At 39.4% G+C, this 22,885-nt stretch overlaps 1 protein-coding gene across 3 annotated transcripts in view; it reads left to right on the top strand.

Moving 5' to 3' along the window:
* VWA3A (von Willebrand factor A domain containing 3A) overlaps window positions 1-22,885 on the top strand; it is a 78,372-nt gene that overhangs the window by 29,009 nt on the left and 26,478 nt on the right. The window contains exons 8-19 of one of the 3 annotated variants that reach the window (XM_072597892.1): window positions 2,791-2,897; window positions 4,648-4,773; window positions 6,023-6,131; window positions 6,639-6,704; window positions 14,709-14,840; window positions 16,138-16,276; window positions 16,431-16,534; window positions 17,029-17,109; window positions 18,238-18,332; window positions 19,564-19,683; window positions 21,608-21,682; window positions 21,938-22,082. In XM_072597892.1, the coding sequence (XP_072453993.1) occupies window positions 2,791-2,897; window positions 4,648-4,773; window positions 6,023-6,131; window positions 6,639-6,704; window positions 14,709-14,840; window positions 16,138-16,276; window positions 16,431-16,534; window positions 17,029-17,109; window positions 18,238-18,332; window positions 19,564-19,683; window positions 21,608-21,682; window positions 21,938-22,082 (1,299 nt within the window). The remainder of the gene's footprint in view (window positions 1-2,790; window positions 2,898-4,647; window positions 4,774-6,022; window positions 6,132-6,638; window positions 6,705-14,708; window positions 14,841-16,137; window positions 16,277-16,430; window positions 16,535-17,028; window positions 17,110-18,237; window positions 18,333-19,563; window positions 19,684-21,607; window positions 21,683-21,937; window positions 22,083-22,885) is intronic. The other 2 variants (XM_072597893.1, XM_072597894.1) reach the window with 2 other exon arrangements.

The raw sequence follows: 22,885 nt of genomic DNA, 5'->3' as shown, positions 1-22,885 counted from the left end.
TTGTTTTTGAGCAAGAATGGTTCGTTAACACTAAGATACCAAACAGACAGAAATTTATTATGTTTGCAATAGTCATTGCAGTCAGATTTTCTAAAGTTCTCACCTCAGTTGCACTTGCATGGTGAAGTGGCACCTCTACTGAGGTTCATTTCAAGTCATTTCCTCCAAGAATTGTGAGCCTATAAATGGACCATGCCTTTAGTTGGGGTGGATGCTATTGAATATTAATTCCTGTCACTTTACCCACCATCTGCTTGTAGAATTTTTTGACAGGCAAAGTGATGTAGGCAGTGGACAGAGGACAGGTCAAAAAGACCTGAGGTCAAATTCTGCCTCAGACACCGATCACTTAAACTCTTCTTTCTTCAGTTTCCTTATCGGTAAAATCAAGGTGTTGGTCAATAGCCTCTAAGACCCCTTTCAGCTCTAAATCTCTGATTCTACAGAATATGGCATGCTGCAACTTCTTCTTAGAGATACTTTTAACTTCCTCAAAAGCAAAGTATCCCTAGGGGAGATGGATTGTTGATAATATAAGTCAATAATGAGATTTGAGATGGAAGAAGGATTTCCCTCCTGGGGTCTTTGAGCCTATCAGGTAGCCTCAAGACTGACTGTGTACCCTACAACCAGGATGATCTAATGGGTTATGCTTGGTCTGACTGGGAGCCCCCGAGATACTTCTCCAAAATATCCAGATCAGTCAGTGTCAATGGTATAGCGTACTATCTTCCTCTAAAGATCAGAAAGAAAAAAATTCAGGATAACAGTTTACTTACTCCAATACCTAAAGGATTTCACTCAAATAGGGTTCAATGACATTGACCTATGGACCTACATGGGTCTCAGCGTTCCCTTTCCTTTCTTTTAAGTTGGCAGGAGATAACCATGTTTCAAAAGGCTAAGTGTCATTTTCCTTCAAACCAAGAATATTTACAAAGAAAAAATGAGGACAATAGTTTACCTACTCAAATACCTAAAGGATCTCATCATGATAAGGGCCTTCCAAGTTTTCAGTAGTAGGTCATATGATCATTAAATCTATAAATGTACAGGCCTTATTAATTTGATTGCAGAACAATAACAGCTAGCATTTATACAGGTCTTTAAGGTTTGTGACGTACTTTACATATGTTGTCTCATTTGGTTTTTACCACAACCTTATGAGGTAGGAGAAGTTTTAATCCCCATTTTATAGATGAGGAAAGTGAGGCTGAAAAGTTAAGTGACTTTCCCAGGGTCACACAGCTAGTCAGTATCTGAATTGTGATTCAAACTCGGGTCTTCAGGCTCCAAGTCGAGTGCTCTTAGTTTCTGTTATTAATTGGTGTGTGACTGCTAGTCAGTTACACAATGAAAGTAATAAGCTTTACTGTTATATCTGCTTATTAGATTTTTTTTTAATGTTTCCTAAAAATCCCAAGCAGGCCATATCTTGGAGGCAGACAGGCCACATTTGATCCATAGGCTGTGTGTCCTATGCTTGAGTTCTAGGAAGACCTCAGCCTACCCCTCTCTGAGATGCTATGGGCCTCATCTTAAGGAACCCACCTTACTTCATCTATCATTCACCTTTTCCCTGAAGGCAGCCCTAACAGATCAAATTCAAAGAGTAAAGTACATCAGAGCAGGTTGATGCCTAGGAGAGAACTTTTTGCAGTGATGAGCAGGGCTGAATGGAGATGCAGGCTATGGAGTTGACAACAGAGATCTGTTTGCCAACGCAACCAATCAACCAATCCCTAGTGACCCATTGCCCCCCAGATAGCCAGAGAATAAGACTAAAAATTAATCCCTGGCAGTTGTTGAAATAGCGCCCTAGTCACCTGTCCATCCCGCATCATGAAAACACAATGGGAAGAAAATGAATGAAATTACCATTCTATTTCTCTCAAATTTAAACATTTCTTACCTGGACCATGGTCATCTGCTCACAACTTAAATAAATTAAAAGGGACCCCACTAGAGACCTACATAGGTCTGTTCATAGGATTGATGTCATTAGACACCCTGGGGTTTTTTTCCTTTGTGAATCTTCCCATTTTAAAAGAAGATGATGTTCTTTCTCTGACAGTGACTAATCTGGATGCCTTGGAGCAGTGAATTTTCAGTGTTTTAGTTTCACACGTTACAAAAAAGATACAAGTTCCAGATGGATTCAGATTGAAACGGATCCATTCCATCACAAGAAAGCTTGTTCTGTTTGGCTCCAGAGGGCAAAACTAGGGCCAGTTGGTGGAAGTTATGGAGAAACAGATTTCAGCTTAGGAGAAGGAAGATTTTCCTGACAAATCTGTCTAAAACTGGAATAGGTTACCTTGTGAGGTAATGAATTTCCCATCCTGGAGGTATTCAAACAAAGGCTAGATAAATCTATGTTGGAGATTTTGTAGATGAGATTCTAACATGCGGTGGGATTTTGGATAAGATGACTTCTGTGATACTGTTTAACTCTAATACTCTATGGGTAAGTCAGTTAATCAATAAGTATTTATTAAGCACCTACTATGTGCCAGGTACTGTGTTAAGCACAAGGAATATAAAGAAAGGCAAAAGATGGTTCCTGCTCACAAAGAGCAGATAGGAGTGAGTAACTGCAGTCAGAGCCCAGTATGGTATGAATAGTTTCTTTAAATGAATCCCGAGGCAGGTTTTTTTTTTTTTTAAATCACATGCCAAACCAGAAGGGTAATTTTTATTCCTTTGTCTGTGGGTGGGAGATTGGACTAGACAACTTCTAAGGTCCCTTCCAACTCTAAAGTTATTTGGTTTTATTATTTCCTTTTGCAGTGTCTTATAGATGAGCAGCTAAGCAAAAAAGAACACTTGTACCTTCTCTCCTTTGGCACCCATCCCTCAGTCCTCTGGCCAAATCCAGTGAAAGTCAATAAGTCCATGTGAGTGCTGCCTTCAACAGTGGTGACATTTAAAACAATCAGGACAGGATGGACTAAGGAAGGCAAGATGGTGGGAGTGCTTCCATACTTCAGTAGATGTGGTTCGAATCAAAGTGGGGAGGCCCTCCAACAGTTAGGGTTGAAACCCATTCTTGTGTTCTCATGGGAGAATGGGAGGCAAGAAGCGCACTAGACAGAAAGTCAAGAGCCAAAAGCCCTGTTAGGAACTTCTGAAACCAGAGCAAATTCCAAGGATCATAACCTTAGAACAAGAAATCTGTTTAAAATATATTTTTATTTATTTTTGTTAAATATTTCCCAATTACATGTAAAAAATTTTTTTATAAAATTCATTTTTAAAAATTTTGAGTTCCAAACTCTCTCCCTCCCCCCACCCCATCCCTTGAGCAATGTAAGCAATATAGTATCAATTTTACAATCAATGTGAAGTCATGTAAAAAGAATAAGCAATCACCTTTTTTTCAGGGTACTCTTTGGCAGTCTGATGAACCTATGGACCCCCTCTCAGAAGAAGGCTTTTAAATGCATAAAATAAAATACATTGTATTACAAAGGAAATCAATTATATTGAAATGCCATTTTCAAAATATTTTTAAAAATAAATTCACAGTCTCCAAATTAAGAACTCCTGCCCTAGATGGAAGGGGCTCTTCTCCATGTGAAGGCACACTTCTGATTTGCAGAGCATAAAGTCCTGGCACCTCTGTGTCTGTGCTAGAAGAAATGACAAGCAGGCTGATTTCAGAAAAACCTGGAAAGACTTACATGAACTGATGCTGAGTGAAGTGAAAAGAACCAGGAGAACATTGTACACAGAAACAGCAACTTTGTACGATGATCACCTGTGAATGACTTAGCCATTATCAGTAATACAATGATCCAAGACAATTCCAAAGGACTCATGATGAAAAATACCATTCACGTCCCAGAGAAAGAACTGGAGTCTGAATGAAGATCAAAACATACTATTTTTCACTTTATTTTTTTCATGTTTTTTTTTCCTTTTGGTCTGTTTCTTCTTTCACAATATGACTAATATGGAAATATGTTTTACATGATTATACATATGTAACCTATATTAAATTGCTTAATTTAAGGGAGAAAGAAAATTTGGAATTCAAAATGTGTTAAAAATGAATGTTAAAAATTGTTTTTACATGTAATTGGGAAAAATAACATACTATTAAAAATAAAAAACATTCTTCTGAGAAGGGGCCCATAGGTTTCACCAGACAGCTCAAGGGACCCAGGACACAAAAAAAAGGTTAAGAATTCCTGCCATACATAGAGCATCCAGAACAGTACCGTGCATTATTAAGAGCTTAATAAGTTTTCTGTACTGCTCCTGAGGACATTTTGCATAACTTGTTCCCCTGATCCTAAAGGAAACCAGATTTGTTATCCTAGGAGATTCTGCAGCTACTAAACTGTAGTGGCAATCTAATCTCAATCAAATCACAAGTACCTGAATAAAGTTCATTTTTATCATCTGCTTCTTCATCTTTCTCTCCATCTCAGTGATGAGAGCTTATGGATCTGTGCTGGTCCAAAGCTAATCCATGTTGTATGCCCTAAGAGAGCTCCTAATCTGAGTCAAGTCAATAGCAAAGGCCACAGGAAACATTTTAAGTGAGGAAAAATAGCTCATTACTTTGGACCAAAGTGGGGACAATTCCCAGGACATTGAATAGGAATTTGGGTCTTGGTCTCAGTTATATCCTTTCTTCAGACTCCAGGAAGCTAAGGAGTGGGTACAGATGTTACAGCCCCGTGGAGGAAGTAATTTGCTCCAAGCCCTGAGAAAAGCCCTCATGAAGAAGGAGCTGAATTCCTTGGTAATCATCATAGGCAGCTGGTAGGTTCCTTTTCCCAAATGGACAACCGTGTGAACTGAGACAAAAAATCATTTAGCTATGCAAGAGACTATTGCATGTAAGAATGCATCCTTAGTTTGAGGCAAATTAAAATTTTATCCTGCTACTGGAAAATGATGCCATCTTTCTGATATGAAATTGAGCTATTGATCTACCTATTTAGACAGATGTTTACTTTAAGTTGGGTTTCCAATAGTAAGGACAGGTCCTACAGAACAATCCACACTCTCTCCTCCTACCTCTTCTTGGGATTAGTGGCTGTTTACAAAATGGTTAAGTAAGGCAAGAAGTGCTATGACCAGAGATGAACTTACTAACTGTGCAAAGCTAAGTTATCTGTATCAGGTTTGTTCTATAAAAGAATTAAACTCTTGCCTCTGACCTCATCAGCCTAATCAGACTGGTCTTTTCTATGTTTGAATTAAACTATATCATGACTATTTTTGATTCTCCTTCCTACTGCAATATTCTTTTCCTTTTTGGAAACATCAACATCTTTTCCTGAGATAATATGAAAACGTTTGGTGTTTCCTTTGGCCCTTGCTCTGGCCTATACAACTCTGCTTTCTCTTTGATGCGATTTCCCTGTGGCATTGATTAGAGGGATTTGTCTAAAGTGTAGGGGATTCCTGCATGCCAAGCTACATGGATCCTTGAGCTAAGAATACAGTGTTTTGGAACAAGATAGGAAGAATTGAATATTTTGGGGCGTTTCCTTAGAGAAGACATTCTGAAGTATGCTATGAGAATTCATTCTACACATTCTTTTTATGATGTAACTATTTTAATGGCAAGAATGCTGGGCCCACGGCCTATATATTTTAAGATATCCCCACACAGCACTGTTTAAATGTCTACAAAAGGAGAATAAGTGGGCAGAGGAGGAGAAAGAATGTTCTTAAATCTAGGCTCTCAAATGGTCCCTGAATAATTAGGATTGTTAGGCATCGAACCTGTGATTAGTATTTTCAAATGCACACACTTCTGGCAGATTCCCAGTGAAAAATGGTGAGAAAAACATCATTGAGACATTCTAGTCCAAAGACTTTGAGAGAGAGGAGACAACACTGAGGATCAGAGCACTGGATATAGACCCATCTGCCCAGGAAGTTCAGGTGCCTTTCTCAAGAAGGAAATTAGAGGGCATAGAGCATATGGGTCTAACATACCATTTTGTAGTAACCTTTTACTTTGAAATTATCTCACTATAACTTGGCTTCTTCTCCCCAGCCCAGATCAATCGCCAGAAATTCTATCAGACTACATTCTCCAGTGCACTCTGGGAAGGAATCTGGTCCTCCAGACTGTCACTTATAATTGTAGCAACTGCATGCCTCTGGTAAGTGCCTATAATGGTAGGAAGTTTCTCATTTGGTGGTCACCCACTAAACCAGATAAAGCCATTGTGGCTTCAAGGAGCAGCCAAGAGGCTTGAGTTCTTATGTCAGTTTGGTTATAAACTCTGCCTCTCTGGGCCTCAGTTTTGGGGGGAGGGCAATGTTTGGGGCTCCAGGGGAGGAGGAGGAGAAGGAGAAGCACCAGCAGCACTACTAGTAGTAGTAGCATTTACATAGCACTTGAAGATTTTCCAAATACATTACAAAAATTTCATTTGATCCTCACAACTTGGGAAGGAGGGACTGTTATTATCTCTAGTTTACAGTGACAAAACTGAGGCAGGCAGAAGTTAAGTGACTTGCCAAAGCTAGTGTCTGAGACTGTATTTGAAGTCAGATCTTACTGAATACAGATTCAGTAGTCTATCCAAGAGTGGTAAACGACTGCTACTATTATGACTGTTCTCTCCAGAACTCTCAATAGTTTTCTTCTGTCACCATTACTGTAGGCCGTGGTCAGGAACTTTGCAGAAGGTCTTGGAGGCCATTACCATTGCTACACACTAGTACCAGAGGTAAGCCTGCCTCTTTCCATGCTACCAAGACCATCCCTAGAGGGCAGGTTTCTGGGCAATCACTGTATGTGATGTCGTCTTGGGGTGGTGATGGCGATGGATATGGGATATAAATATGACCTTTGGAACTTCCTGATTACCAACAGGTAGAACAACCCTCATCTCTCACTTTTTGCTGTTCCAAGTCAACATCTGACCGCTACTTGACTGACCTCTTCCACTTACTGCAAGCTTCTGTCCTTCCACTCTTTTGATGCCTTTACTCTTACCATAACAGTTGCTCTCCCTCTATCCTCCCATTTCTATCCTCACACTCTTCCTGTCTTGCATTTATGGTTTGTTGTTATTCAGTCATGTCCAGCTCTTAATGACTGTGCTGAAAGTTTTCTTGACAAAAATACAGTGATGATTTGTCTTTTCCTTCTCCAGTTTATTTTTACAGATGAGGAAACTGAGGCAAACAGGGTGAAGTGACTTGCCCAGGGTCACACAACTAGTAAGTGTCTGAGGCCATATTTGAACCTCAGGAAGATGAGTCTTCCCAACCCCAGGCCAAGGACCCTATTCACTGAATCCCCTAGCTACCTGCATCTATGGTTAGATGCTGGCTACTTCAATAACGCCTTTTCCTCTTCCATTGAATCCCTGGCCCTGTTGACTTTTTGCCATCCCTGTTTTGTTAACATTCACCCCAGGTAATTCTTCTGCCTCTGCCTCTGTCCTACTCCTGAGCTGCTTATTGTGTGCTAAGAAAGAAAATCATGAAATGGTACTGATCATGTCAGGAAATTCATGCTTCACCTGGGCCCTCACTGATGTACCTTCCTTCAGACGACTTTCTACAGTGTGCTCTGGGAAGGAATCTGCTTTCAGATTCCCCCTGTTAGCTATTTCAGATCTTCCCTTTGCTCAGACTTCTGGCTCTACTCTCTCCTCACAAATGATTTCCTCATTACTTTACTGAAAAAAATGAAAACATCCTTTGTACATTTCATGCTTTTATTGCTCCAAACTCCTAAAAATCCTTTCCTTTCCTTTCCTCCTTCCCTCCAGTCTCAAAGGAAGAAACGACTCTCCTCCTTAATAATTCAATCAACACACATTTATTTCCAAAGCTAACCCTTCTGCCTGTACCTTCAATCCTATCTCCTCCCATCTCACTGTTATTCCACTAATCATCCCTCTCTCTCAGGCATTTTCAATCTCTTTCTCTGTTGGATCCTTACCCTAAGCCAACAAATATACTTTAAAAAAATCCTTTATCCCAAAAAACTCCTTCTCTTTACCCCTTTCACCTCCTCAAGTTATTATCCAGTCTGTCCCTTTACTGCCAGACTTCTAGAAAGAAGAACTCAAAGTGGAGACTGGGGGAGCTTGCTTTGTTGCCCTATGCATCTTTTTACCAAAGGTTTAATTTTATTTTTCGTTTGTTTATTTAACTGGCAGTGGGGAAGAGAGAAAAAATAGATGCTTGTTAACTTTTTAAATTAAATTTTTTTTGCATAGTTTGAGTAGTTTATACTCAATGCTTTTACTTCCCTACCTGTCCCACTCATGCATCAGAGCTCTACAATCAGGCTTCTATGACTACCATTCTACAGAAATGGTTCTCTCCAAAGTCATTAATAAATCCAGGTTGTCATTTTCTTTTCTGTCCTCTTTGTTGCAGACTCATCTGTGATATGTGACACTGTTGACCAGTCACCCTCTCCTCACTGATAGTCTCACTGAGCTTAGTTTCTGTGACACTGTACTCTTCAGAACCTGCTTCTTCCCTATCTCCTATGCTGGCTTATCATCTTCTTCAGGTTTCTTAAATGCTGATATCCCGTGAATGAATTTCTATCCACGACTTTCTTTTCTTCTTTCTCTACAATCTTTCGCTTGGTGATCCCCATGGTTTCAATTATCAGCTCTCTGAATGAATGTATGAATGAAAGTGTAAAGAAGGGAGAATGTGATTCCCTGTCCTCCAACTCAGGTGATTTAGTCACAGAATTTAGTTAATCATGGATAATGAAGTTTTAATGTGGTAACAAGGTGTTAAACTATCTGTGAAATGTTGGCCATATCCAGTGATTCCTTTATGAAGCTGGCTGAGCTCACAAATCAGCTGTACCCCTGGAGGTTTTAAATAGCTAAGCCCTGCAGAATCTAGGAGAGCCCAGGCTACTGAGTGCTTTGTGGAGAAGAGCCCTTCAGGCAGGGAGAGGCTTTTCCCCTCCTTCCCTTTTGGTCATGGTGTCTAGCAGTGACTTGCCCAAAGGGAGACATGCCACCACACAGTTCATGAGTTTGTCAGTTTGAGAGAACTTCAGACACAGTTGATGGAGCAAACAGACAGACAGACTCAAGACAGACAAGGCTACACAGAGGCAGTCACTCAAGGAGGAAAAATCTTCGGAGTGTGATCTCTGGCAGCAGAAAAGAGAGCCTACTATGGACACAAAAGAAAACTAATCCTAGTAGTTGAGAGTTGAGCTGTGGAAAGGATCAGCCCCTGGAGTCCTAGATGAAGGACCTCTCCAGCCAATACAATGAAACCAAGAGCTGTTGGACCAAGAGAAAGGCCCTCCAGGCCCTGCAGTACCAGGAGTTATGAGTTGCTTTTGCCACACACGTATCCTACACATGTTCCTTTCCACCATAGCATTCTAAGTTTGAGCTCACTCTTCCCATGAATTCTATGTGTATTTGTGGGAGAATGTACTCCAGGTAACTACAAAACACTCCTCCTATAAACCTGGAGTGTGCTCTCCCATAGTTACATAGTCTATGGGAAGAGTGGTATAGGAATGGTGAGGAGCAAACTGCCACACTTTTTATAGGAACTAAGACAATATTGATCAGATTATGCTTCCAGGTAAATGCATGGCAGCAGAGCATATGGCAAAAAAGATATACAGGGTATAAAATGGAGCATGACTGAACCTGGCTAGATATATTGGGCCATGTGAAATAATTGCTCATCAGGAGAGTATGGACCCTACAAGAGGAGTTGGATCGAAAAAGTTTAAGTCCCCTAGAGCATGGCCTCTAGTAAAGAGGGTCTGGTGTACAGGTAGGGCAAGAAAATGGTTTGGAGTGAAGATCCATGTAGATAGATCCACAATTTATATTTCTCTTCTCATTTTCTCCCTGATCTCCAGAACCATATTTCTGCTGAATATCTCTGCCTGAATGTACCTATAGCCCCTGAAACAGCATATCCAAAACTGAACTCCTTAGCATTCCCTCAAAATCTGTCCTTCCCTCACAATTTCTATGTTTTTGCTGATGGAATCATTGTATTCCCAGTCACCCATACTCTTAAGTCCTCTTTGATTCTTCCTTCAAACATCCAACTAATTGCCAAATCGTAGAAAGCCTACCACTAAAATATCTCTTCAATTCATCCCTCTTTCCATTCCCACGGCTCCTGCCCAGACTTAGGTCCTCATTTCTTCTTACCTAGACTAGTTTAATAGCTTCCTCTTTTGTTTCCCCTTTGCCTATGCTTATTGCTTCAATTTCTTTTTCTTGTCATTTCTTTAGCTAGCATTTCTGAAACTATATCAAATATTAGTGACAATGCACAACCTCCTCAAATTGGAAAGACTTCTACTGTTTCTGTTGTTTTTCTGTCACTTTTTACTCTTCATGACCCCTTTTGGGATTTTCTTGTCAGAGATGCTGGAGCTGTTTGCCATTTCCTTCTCCAGTTCATTTTACAGATGAGGAAACTGAGGCAAATAGAGTGAAGTGACTTGCCCAGGGTCACACAGCTAGTAAATATTTGAGGCCAGATTTGAACTCAAGAAGATTAATCTTCCTGATTCCAGGTCTGGCACTCTATCCATGGTGCCACCTAGATACTGTTTCTACATTTCCTGAGATAATACCACCTGTGATTTAGATAGATACTATTTGAAACATTAATAAATTATCCATTTATTCCTATGCTTTTTAATATTTTTAACATAAAGGAGTACTATATTTTTGTCAAAACTTTTTCTGCCTCTAGAAATAGGCCATATCCTTGCAAAATTCTTCCACAGAGGAAGAGATGTAGGTGAATTCCTCAAATTGACCCCCTGGGAAATCACTTTCAGGATCCAGCAAATTGAAAAAAAAATCAGTGGACTGTGAGTTCTATGTAAGTAAAAGAGTGTTATATAACAGCCAAAAGAAAAGAAAAGAAAATCTAATGCAAACTTAGGTTTCATTTTAAGAGAAATGTAGTACCTAAGACTAGGAATATGATAGTACCTCTATACTTTTTCACAGTCAGACCATATCTGAATTCTTATGTTCAGTTCTGGGCATCATATTTTAGGATATTGATAAACTGGAGGCCACTAAGGGCAGTCAGGCTATTGGAAGCCCTCAGGCTCATGTCATATGAAAATCAAATGAAGGATAGTTAATATACCAATATCTTATACCACATTTGGTGGTAGAGTTAAGAGTTTTCTCTTTAGGTGAATTTAGCAGCGTATTTTCTACCTCTATGTCCTAAGTTTGAATATTCAAAGTTTCTTTTGAGTTACATTGAATGAAACCTTCCGTATTCTCCTGTGGACCAATAGAAAAAAATAAGGATGCGAATTTCTCAAGACTTGCTTGGATTCAAAGCATTGCTACATATAGATAGAGACTCTGGAACTTTCCACATTAATAGTGGAGTTAAGAGATGCTCAGTACTTACTTCCCTTGCCAATGACTGAACAAATTGTGGTATATGAATGTAGTGGGATATTATTATGCTCTAAGAAATGAGCAGGCTGATTTTAGAAAAACCTGGACTTACATGAATTGATGCAAAAGAAAATGAGCAGAGCTAAGAGGACATTACAGTATCAGCAACATTATGCAAAGATCAACAATGAATAACTTAGTTCTCAGCAATATACAATGACTGAAGATAATTCAAGGGACTCATAATGGAAAATGCTATCCACATCCAGAGGAAGAACTGATGGAGTTTGAATGCAGATCAACACACTCTATTTTCATTTTATTTTTTTTCATGTTTTTTTTCCTTTTCATCTGTTTCTTCTCTCACAACTTGACTAATATAGAAATATGTCGTACATGATTATGCATATATAACCTATATCAAATTGCTTACCATTTTAGGGAGGAGCAAGGGAAGGGAAGGAAAAAATTTGGAACTCAAAAAAGTTTTTTAAATGAACAAAATTGTCTTTACATGTAATTGGAAAAAAATTTTCTAAACTATTTTTTAAAAAAGGCCACTGAGATCTCTTCCACCCCTGAGATTCTGTGCATTTCTGTGATTCTGTAACAATATAGTTTAATATTAGCACTACAGTAAGTGTACCCTCTAAGATATTATGGTCTCTGAGCTTCCCAGAATTAACACATATGAAATTTATAGATCAGAGAATGACAATGTTGAACACAATTATTACCAATGACATTTATATAACAAAGGTCAAATGTTATCAATTCCAACACCAAAGAACAATTAACAAATTTATGTATTACCCTCTATTCAAATTTAATTAATTGTCCATTTTGTAAAATAGTTAATCGCTTAGATTACAAGTTCATGCTTTGATGACCAGTTATTGGCATCCATTAATAAATGTGTTTGGATGTTACAGGTATGTTTGAAAGTCACAAATCTTATATTTCACACCAGGGAACCAAGTTCAAACAGTACTTCCCTGTAGTATACCTTGCCTAAGGCATTACTTTAACTAACTGAACTTCAGAAGTAAAAACACAAGGAGCGATTCAGAGGTCAAGTCACTGGCTGGGAAAATGCCCAGAAAAGGGAAAAGAAATAAGACTATAGAAGGTTACTTTCTTGGTGAACAGGCATTTCCTCCCTTCCTTTCTGATGAGGAAGAACAATGCTTACCATCAGGCAAAGACACAGAAATCAAGGCTTCTGTGTCTCAGCCCACTCAATGGGCTCAGGCCATGGAAGAGCTCAAAAAGAATTTTGAAAATCAAGTTAGAGAGGTGGAGGAAAAGCTGGGAAGAGAAATGAGAGACATGAAGTCAAAGCATGAACAGCAAATCAGCTCCCTGCTAAAGGAGACCCAAAAAAATGTTGAAGAAAATAACACCTTGAAAACTAGCCTAACTCAATTGGCAAAAGAGGTTCAAAAAGCCAATGAGGAGAAGAATGCTTTCAAAAGCAGAATTAGCCAAATGGAAAAGGAGATTCAAAAGCTCACTGAAGAAAATAGTTCTTTCAAAATTAGAATGGCACAGATGGAGGCTAAGGACTTTATGAGAAAGCAAGAAATCACAGAACAAAGCCAGAGGAATGGAAAAATGGAAGATAATGTGAAATATCTCATTGGAAAAACAACTGACCTTGAAAATAGATCCAGGAGAGACAATTTAAAAATTATAGGACTACCTGAAAGCCATGATCAAAAGAAGAGCCTAGACATCATCTTTCATGAAATTATCAATGAAAACTGCCCTGAGATTCTAGAACCAGAGGGCAAAATAAATATTCAAGGAATCCACAGAACACCGCCTGAAAGAGATCCAAAAAGAGAAACTCCTAGGAACATTGTGGCCAAATTCCAGAACTCCCAGGTGAAAGAGAAAATATTGCAAGCAGCTAGAAAGAAACAATTCAAGTATTGTGGAAATACAATCAGGATAACACAAGATCTAGCAGCTTCTACATTAAGGGATCGAAGGGCATGGAATAGGATATTCCAGAAGTCAAAGGAACTAGGACTAAAACCAAGAATCACCTACCCAGCAAAACTGAGTATAATACTTCAGGGGAAAAATTGGTCTTTCAATGAAATAGAGGATTTTCAAGCATTCTTGATGAAAAGACCAGAGCTGAAAAGAAAATTTGACTTCCAAACACAAGAATGAAGAGAACCATGAAAAGGTGAACAGCAAAGAGAAGTCATAAGGGACTTACTAAAGTTGAACTGTTTACATTCCTACATGGAAAGACAATATTTGTAACTCTTGAAACATTTCAGTATCTGGGTACTGGGTGGGATTACACACACACACATGCACACACGCACACACACATAGAGACAGAGTGCACAGAGTGAATTGAAGAGGATGGGATCATATCTTAAAAAAAATGAAATCAAGCAGTGAGAGAGAAAGATATTGGGAGGAGAAAGGGAGAATTGAATGGGGCAAATTATCTCTCATAAAAGAGGCAAGCAAAAGACTCATTAGTGGAGGGATAAAAAGGGGAGGTGAGAGAAAAACATGAAGTCTACTCTCATCACATTCCACTAAAGGAAAGAATAAAATGCCTACTCATTTTGGTATGAAAACCTATCTTACATTACAGGAAAGTGGGGGATAAGGGGATAAGCAGAGTGGGGGGGGATGATAGAAGGGAGGGCATGGGGAGGAGAGTGCAATTTGAGGTCAACACTCATGGGGAGGGATAGGATCAAAAGAGAATAGAAGTAATGGGGGACAGGATAGGATGGAGGGAAATATAGTTAGTCCTGTACAACACAACTATTATGGAAGTCATTTGCAAAACTACACAGATTTGGCCTATATTGAATTGCTTGCCTTCCAAAGGGAAGGGGTGGAGAGGGAGGGAGGAAAAGAAGTTGGAACTCAAAGTGTTAGGATCAACTGTAATGTTCTTACCACTAGGAAATAAGAAATACAGGTAAAGGGGTATAGAAAGCTATCTGGCCCTACAGGACAAAAGAGAAGACAGAGACAAGGGCAGAGAGGGATGATAGAAGAGAGAGCAGATTGGTCATAGGGGCAATTAGAATGCTTGGCGTTTGGGGGGGAGGGGAGAAAAGGGGAGAAAATTTGTAACCCAAAATTTTGTGAAAATGAATGTTAAAAGCTAAATAAAAAAAAAAATGTCAAAAAAACCAAAAAAAACCAAAAACAAACAAACAAACAAAAAAACACAAGGAGCATGAGACGCACTTGGTCATTTGTTAATTGTTTATTCTTTCAGTAAACATTGACCAGCCATAACATTTACCTTCAATCCAAATTTTTTGGTTTACTCCTGCTTAGGATCAGAATTCTGCCAACAGTGATGTAGTTAAGCTCCTTAAAGAGATTCAGAAGGCTAAGAATATTCTCAGCACCATCAAGGAAATGTACCACAGCAAGACTTGTGAAACATTCATCAACATGGCAAGGGAAGTAAGTACTGACCCTCCCTACTCTGGTTTCTATCCCTTTTTGCTGACAGACGTGTTCAACATTTGCCAAGGAGACTTTTAACATGTCATAGGACATTTTACCCAGAAGGAATATGTAGAGAGTCTCTGAAAAATTATTTTGCTTTTTGAATCTTATCTAAGTGTCTATAGGAAGGAAGGTCAGATTGACAGTATTGCTCCCAATGGGAAGTTTGTGTACCCAAAGTTGAACAGTTCAAAGTTCTTGTCATTTGATGTGGACCCAAAGCTTTCTCAATCTGGTTCCCATAGAAACAAAACTCCACCAAAACAATCATGCCTGATTCTTTTACTTTCCCTTCAATGTACCCCAGGGAAGCCAAAAATGGTTTTCACCTCTTTTGGTCATTTTTACTTCCATAAGGAGGGAACTGTAGGTGTTCTGTGTTCCCCTCATGACTTCCATAGAAGGAGGCCTCATATGACTGTGAGATGACTTGAAGGTAATTCTTCTCTTCCCCTGCCTCATTTAGAACAATCCCAGTGCCTTGCAGGTATAATTAATGGGAGCTTGAAAACAACTTAATAAGTTAGTTGTTTACTAGAGCCTAATGTTAGGGAGAACTTCAAAAACCCTCTTCCTTTTTCTTTACTTCATATTAATGGGCACAATAAATATTGCATGGTATTTTGGCTTAATAAAAACGCAACTGCTGACAGTGCAGGATTAAGAATGAATACATACATTACTCACCCAGTATACTGGCACATGTGGAGCAGCTAGGTGGCATAGTAGATAGAGTAGCAGACCTGAAGACAGGAAAACTCATCTTCATGAGTTCAAATCTGGCCTCAGACACTTAGTAGCTCTGCCACCCCAGGGAAGTCACTTCACCGTCTGCCTATAAAATCTATAAAATCATCTATAAAATGAGCTGGAGAAGGTAATGGCAAGCCACTCCAGTATCTTCGTCAATGAAAGCCCAAATGGGTCACAAAGAATAGGACACAACTGAAAAACAAAAATACTGGAACATAAGTGAACGAAGGTATTTTTAACATAGCCTGGTAGAGGGTGAAATAGCACTGGATTGTAAACTTGGGTTTCAATCTTGACTTTATAAGATGTGATCATAGTCAAGTCAGTTACCCTCTTTGATTGTCAGCTACCTTATCTTCAAAATGAAGGGGATTTTACCAAATAAGGTTTCTAGGTCTACTGGTAGATACCAATTTAATGGTCAAGGACTCTTGAATTTTTGAAATCCCTCCTAGTTCTTAAAATTTTTGACCGTATGATATTTTTATGCTTAATTTAGATTTCTGCAGAGTTTACAAAATTGCCCATATCCAGCTTCTTACCCAAGCCTCCAAAGCATGAGAGTCCTCTCAAAATTAAAATCCCAAATTTCTTGTCCAGAACCTCTGCAGACTGGCTGAAGACAAATGGATTGAAAGGTATTTTCCTGAGGGAGCAGACACAAATAACTAAATGCTGCCCATTGGGTCTTGGTAAAATATATACACACACACGTGTGTGTATATATGTATATATACACATACATGTATATATACATGCATACATATATCTTGAATTTTATTGTCTTTACAGCCAAGAAGTTAAGCCTTTACCAAGTTTTGGCTCCTAATGCATTCTCTCCCATGGAAGAATTTGTGCCCATTCTCCAGAAGACAGTATCTTCAACTCTCCATGAGGTAATTCAAGACAGGCAGAATGTGTTAATAATGTGGAAATAATACTGCATCTGATAGAAAGCATGGGTTCAAATCTTGACTCTGCCATCTCACTATATGTGTGGCCTTGGAAAAATCATTTAAACTCTTTGTATTTCAGTTTCTTCATCTGTAAAAGATGAGAATTAGATTAAGATGGGATCTAATTATCCTTCCAACTGTAAATGTAGCAAATCTTTTTTATAGAGGATGATATGCTCCATCTCACTGTTTGTTCCTTCATCATGTAGAAAAGCATCCAAAAAGAGCACCCTTTTTGGTAGCAGGATGCTATACATTTTATCAACCTGTTTCTCAAGTACCCCTTCATTGCTAATCCCAAGGAACAAGAGACGTGGTGGTGGTTTCTATAACCTTAAATGTGGTTTCAATTCATCTTCCTGCTTCTCATCAAAATACCAAGAGGCCAGTGCACAAAGAAGACTTGACCTCATTTTCCTGCACTGTTCTCCTAGAAAGCAATGATGCAGTTTGAATGGCATGATGGAACCATGAAGAATATCCATGTGGACCCACCCCTTCTGTATGACTATCAGGTCAGTGATTGATGTTTGGCCTCATCTTGATATACACACACACACACACACACACACACACACACACACACACACACACACAGTAGGAAGAGTAGGAGAAGGCAGATATAGGAGGAGTAGAAATCCCTTATGTAAATAACCTCTGTGCCTTGCAGATAGCATCCTCCAAACTTTTTTCACAAACGTTATGTAGGGATCAGGAACTTATACCTTTTGGTCCTATGACCTATGTTGCCATCTTGCTAGTTGTTGATATAAAAAAGTTTTCCCGTTGCCTTTATCTGTCTTTTTTTAATTCAAGGCCACTTACCCAACTCTCTCATGTAAGTGGTGCAATGCATAGAACACTGAGCCTGGAGTCAGGAAAACCTGAGTTAAAACCAGCCTCAGACATTTACTGCCCATATGACTCTGGGCAAGTTATTTACCCTCTATCTGCCTCAGTTTCCTCATCTGTAAAACAGAGAAAATAATAGCACCCATCTTTCAGGGTTGTTGTGAGGATAATATTTATAAAGCACTCAATCCAGTGTCTGGTCAATAGTAGGTGCCATGTAGTAGTAGTAGAAGTAGTAGAAGTAAGAGTAGAAGTAGTAGTAGTAATAGTAGATGTAGTAATAGAAGTAGTAGTAGTAGTAGTAGAAGTACAGGTAGTAGTAGTAGTAGTAGTAATAGCTATTATTTATTGTTTAGATAGTGTTTACTCTATACCAGCACTATGCTAAGTACTTTACAATCATTGCCAATTTGATCCTCACAACAACCCTGGAAGGTAGGCAATATTATCACCATTTTTACAGATAAGGAAAGTGAGGTGAACAGAGATTAAATGACTTGCCCAAAGTCCTTTAGCTAGTCATTGTCTGAGTTCTGCTTTGAATTCAGGTCTTCTTGACCCCAGAGCCAGCACTTTGCACACTTTGCTACCTGATGCTTATTCCCTTCCCTCCTTTTCCCCAGTGGGATTTATTATCATAGTTATTGTGGGACCATTAGCACAATACCTGGAACCTGATCAGGGGGGTCCTCTGCCCCTAGAACAATTCTTACCCTTCCCCCCAGCTCCCTTAGTTTGCCTTCCCTGGGAAGCAGTTACTTATTGAGTCTGTCTGACCTGTGGGTTTGTAGAAGCAGCTCAGCAGTGCCATACGGATGTATGAGAGACGGATTGAGTGGCTTTCCATCTCCAGCAGGAGAATCTGGGGCACAGTCTGTGAAAAAAGGTATTTTCTCCTGTGAGGTTCCATGTCTCCTTCATTATATTTTCTGTTACACAGCGCTTCATACAGGGCGAATTCTCATTAAATTCTTCATTAGTGACAGTATTAGGGGTAGTCAACACTTTTATCATAGAGCAGCTGGGGGGTGCATTGGAAAGAGCATGAGGCCTGGAGCCAGGAGGCGCTGAGTTCACATGCAGCCTCAGATACTTCCCAGCTATGTTACCCACACTGTTTGCTTCAGTTTCTTCATCTATAAAGTGAGATGGAGAAGGAAATGGCAAACTACTCCAGCATCTCTGCCAAGAAAACCCCAAATGGGTCCCGAAGAGTCAGACATGGCTGAAGCAACCAACAAGGACAACACTTTTATCAAGAGTTCTTAACCTGGAGTCCGTAGATAGACAGGGATCTGTGGACTTGTATTAGGGAAAAAATAGACACAAATGACAGACAAAAAGTCACAAACCCCTGATCTAGAACAAGGATAGGAAACTTCTGTAGTTCTAGGTTGAGCGCTCCTCCACAGAGAACAGTGGGCCTAAAGTCTGGTCAGGGGAGAGGAGAAAGAGAGAAAATGTGAAAATGAAAAAAAAAGATAGGGTACAGATAAGTAGAAGAAGAAGGGAGAGCTGGGGGAAGAAAGAATAGAAAGGTGTATATATTAATATCACAAATTGCCTTCTCCAGGCCTTGATGCCTCCACTTTTCTCCCTTGAGGTTTGTCTGCTTCAGTTTGCTCATCTGTAAAATGGAGATAATAATGGCACCTAACTCCCAGGATTGTTATGAAGATAAAATGAAATAATATTTTCAAAGTGTTTTGTAAACCTAACATATCTTATAAATGCTAGCTATTATTATTTTTATCATTATTGTTTCTCCCACAATGACTTTTAGTCGCAGGATTATTGATTCCTAGGGCTTTGAACCAAGTAAATGGAGGTCATTTTACTCACTGCCATGCCTCGGGATATGACCGTGCTCTAACTATCCCAGTAAAAATGTTCCATAGTTTGAGTCTTCTAGAGGAAGAGATGATATACCCTTCTCGGGCCAGTTTCTCTAGTATTCTAGCCATACATTTATTGGCTTCAGACTGTACATATTTTGGACAGTGCTGGGCTCAGCTCATGGAATTCCCCCTGGAAAAAACTTCAAATAGTAAAATGGAATAAAATAAACATTAGCTGAGAGTTTCAGTTCTCCTTTTAAAGGTTGTATTTCTTTTTAGGGTGGTTATACTGGTGGATATCTCAGTGACCAATTCCATGTACATTATTCATATCCAACATTCCTTAAGACTTCTGCTCGAGGAACAGTTGTCAAACAAGCATTGCTTCAACATCATTGCGTAAGCTTCTGATGATGGGAGTGGGGTTATATTCATCGGGACAGAGTTTGTACAAAAAGAGGTTACTAGCAGCAAGATGAGGATAGTGATAGATATTGAAGGGACTTAGTGTCATTTGATGGCTATCACTTTATCTGATTTGGATGATCTCATTTTTAGCTTTGAATAATTAAGTGGTTGCAAGAGTCCATTGGGGCAGTGGTGATAGGTGGCCCCAAAACACACTACTTGATCACCAGGATAAAATGTAACCAAATCCTATGGTCGGGTTTGTTCTGATGACTCGTATGCTGCAATATACCAAAAAAATAAAACCACAGATGGACTATAAGGTTCACACTTGCATGAATTTGAATGGAAAATATTCAAAGCTCATAATATTGCAAAGGTACAGTTCTCTGAATTCCTCCCTTATCCTAGTTCTAACCAGTCTTAGTAAAATCTTACAGTAAAATCTCTACTAATTCAGCCGAAGAGTTGAATTCAGCTAAGACGTTTTCCCCCAAGAAAAATATCATAGAAAAACTATTTTTACTATGTTCTACTTTAATAAGAATGAAACAAATAACAATAAAATAAACTTGTGTCAGAGACTTATTTTTTCCAAAAAGTCATTCATAGGCTATGTCCCAGGATCAGCATTATCCAGTGCAATCTCTTTTTATTACCTTCTATGGCTAGAGTACTATAGAGTGACTCCAAAACACCAAGTTATTCCCCCCAAAAAGTCCAAATATGCATATCTATTGTATTTACAAAGGCTAGAAAGTTGAATCATAGATTTTAGATTCTTAACAATAGTTAGCTAGACCCCCTTATTCCCTTGTTAATCAAGTTTTGTTCAGTGCAAGTATGTGTGTGCTATGCATGTGTGTTTGCTTAAAGAGAGATGTTTTAACTGTGATAGGAGTCACTTTTATTTTTTTGTCCTGTACCAGTTATTGCAGCTAGGTGGCATAGTGGATAGAGTTCTATGCCTGGAGTCAGGAAGAGGAGTTCAAATCCACCTTTATAGACTAGATACACAACCTTGGGAAAATCATTTAACCCTTCTGTTCCTCAGTTTCCTCAGCTGTAAAATGGGGGAAACCATTGGACTTACCTCCCAGGGTTGTTGTGAGATTCAAATGGGACATTGTAAAGCATTTAGTATAGTGCCGAGCACATAGTAGGTACTACATAAATGTTAGCTACTATTATTATTATTACTTGCCGTTAAGCTGCTTTAATACAAAACAAGCTCCAAAACTATTTGGAAAGGCAGTATGAAGTAATGGATATCAAGCCATCCTCCTAACCAGAAAGACCTGTTCATGTCCCTCCCCTGATGCATGTTGGATGACCGTTAAGTTGCAGAGGTATTGACTTGAGTTGGAAGAAGGCATCTCCTCCCGTTGGAGTTCTCTGTTATACCAGTAAAATACTGGTCCAATCTCTATCCCTATAATTTTAAATAGATACTTACATTTTATTTCCCAAATGACCTTTGGCATATTCCCCAAGAATTTCAAGGGATGAAATGGAGATAATAGCTGCTGTTCTGCCTGTCTCACAGGGTTTACTGTAAAGATTGTATGAGATAATATATGGGAAGGGAAGAAGACTGATTTTATTGTTAGAAGGAGATCCCAGGTAAGGAAACTCCCTCTACCACTGCAGTGTGGCACTTTCTCCTCAACATATGGTCTTAGCAGTCGAGTCCAAAGTCCTGAGAAGTCCAGTGACTTGCCCCAGAGTCATACAGCCAGCTAGAAATGAGACCAGATTCCAAGTCTTCCTGGCTCCAAAGGTGACTATCTACTGGACAACACTACTTCTCCAATACATAGGAAAGCCCCTTCTAACAATATAAACAGAGGGGATGGTGATTGTAACGATGTTGATAGGAGCAACGATGGTGATGATGATGATGATTTCTTTGAAGGTTTGGAAGTATAGTTGAAAGCTGGAGACCTGAGATGGTTCCCTTAACCCAAGAGAACTTGCAAAGTGCCTGGCGGTAGGTGATGGGGAAAGATGTTACTCTTCATTTGTCCTTGGGATGCCCAAGCTTGAACCATTGTTATTTGTAATCTCTAACTTTGCCTGGCCATCTCTCTAACAGGCATACAACAGAAAGCCACCTTTCCCAGACCCTCTTTTCCATCATCCCTCCATCTACAAGCATTTCTGTTTTTACTCTCAGCTCCTCATTTACAATCATATCATCTCAGCATCCCCCTCTGAATTCTGATCTTTTCCCTCATTTCTCCAGCTGGATCTTGTCCTTGAACTGCAAAGGCAGCAGAAATGTCCTCAGTGCTATGAGGAAGGCAGTAGAAGTGGACTTCAAGGATAAAGACAAGTTTACTTCCCAGGGTATCTACATCTTCACTGGTGGAGTCCCTGATCAGGAAATGGTACGTATGACCATTAGACCCTCCAGCACTTACTGTAGATGATGATTGACTCATAGACCATTTTAAAGGCTACTGCACAATGGTGGCAAATGTCTCCTGAAATGATCAGGGATTTGTATAAATGAATCTAAATGAATCTAACTGAAATTTCACACACAATATAAGAGCTGGCTTTCAAAGAAACCTCAGAAGCAATTTTCAATGCTGAGAATCTAAATAGGTTCTTGAAAGAAGAGTGCCCCACTGAACTTGATACAGTGGAAATTCTGGTCTTCTGGATGAAAAGGGAAAGCAGAAAGACAAGGAAAATGAAAAGACTTTAGTTTCCTGGAACTTCTGCAAGTTTCTGGGAGTAATTCAGAGGCCAGGTCAACATTGCTTGCTTTTTCTGGAGTAATCCAGCTCCAGGCCTGGTTCAGTTACTGCTATAGCAGAGGGCAGGATAACACAGCCCCTAGACTGTAAGTGAGCCTACTCTATTGTCCAGAAAGCAGAAGAAATTAAATGGGAGGGAGTATAGAGACAAATGAACCCAGCTATTGGGTCAGCCTACCCAGATGCTTTCCAAAAGTGGAAGAGGAGAATGGGTTTTCCTTCTATTTCTCTTCCCATCTTTTCAGCCAGGGTGATTTAGAATTTCTTCTCCAGAATATGATTTCTCTGATGCTATCCTTGAGGAAGGTTTGAGAGACCATCTAATCTGAATCCTTGTAGATTCTTCTCCAAGTATCCTTTCTCCCTTTCCAGGAACAGGAGGGTGTTTAGGAAGCCCCACTAGCCTCTCTTCCACTTAGGTATTGATC

This window comes from Notamacropus eugenii, chromosome 3 (genome assembly GCF_028372415.1).
Source record: "Notamacropus eugenii isolate mMacEug1 chromosome 3, mMacEug1.pri_v2, whole genome shotgun sequence".
Classification (NCBI taxonomy): Eukaryota; Metazoa; Chordata; class Mammalia; order Diprotodontia; family Macropodidae; genus Notamacropus; species Notamacropus eugenii.
Note: the sequence above shows the minus strand (reverse complement) of the source record. Positions and strands in the feature narration are given on the sequence as shown.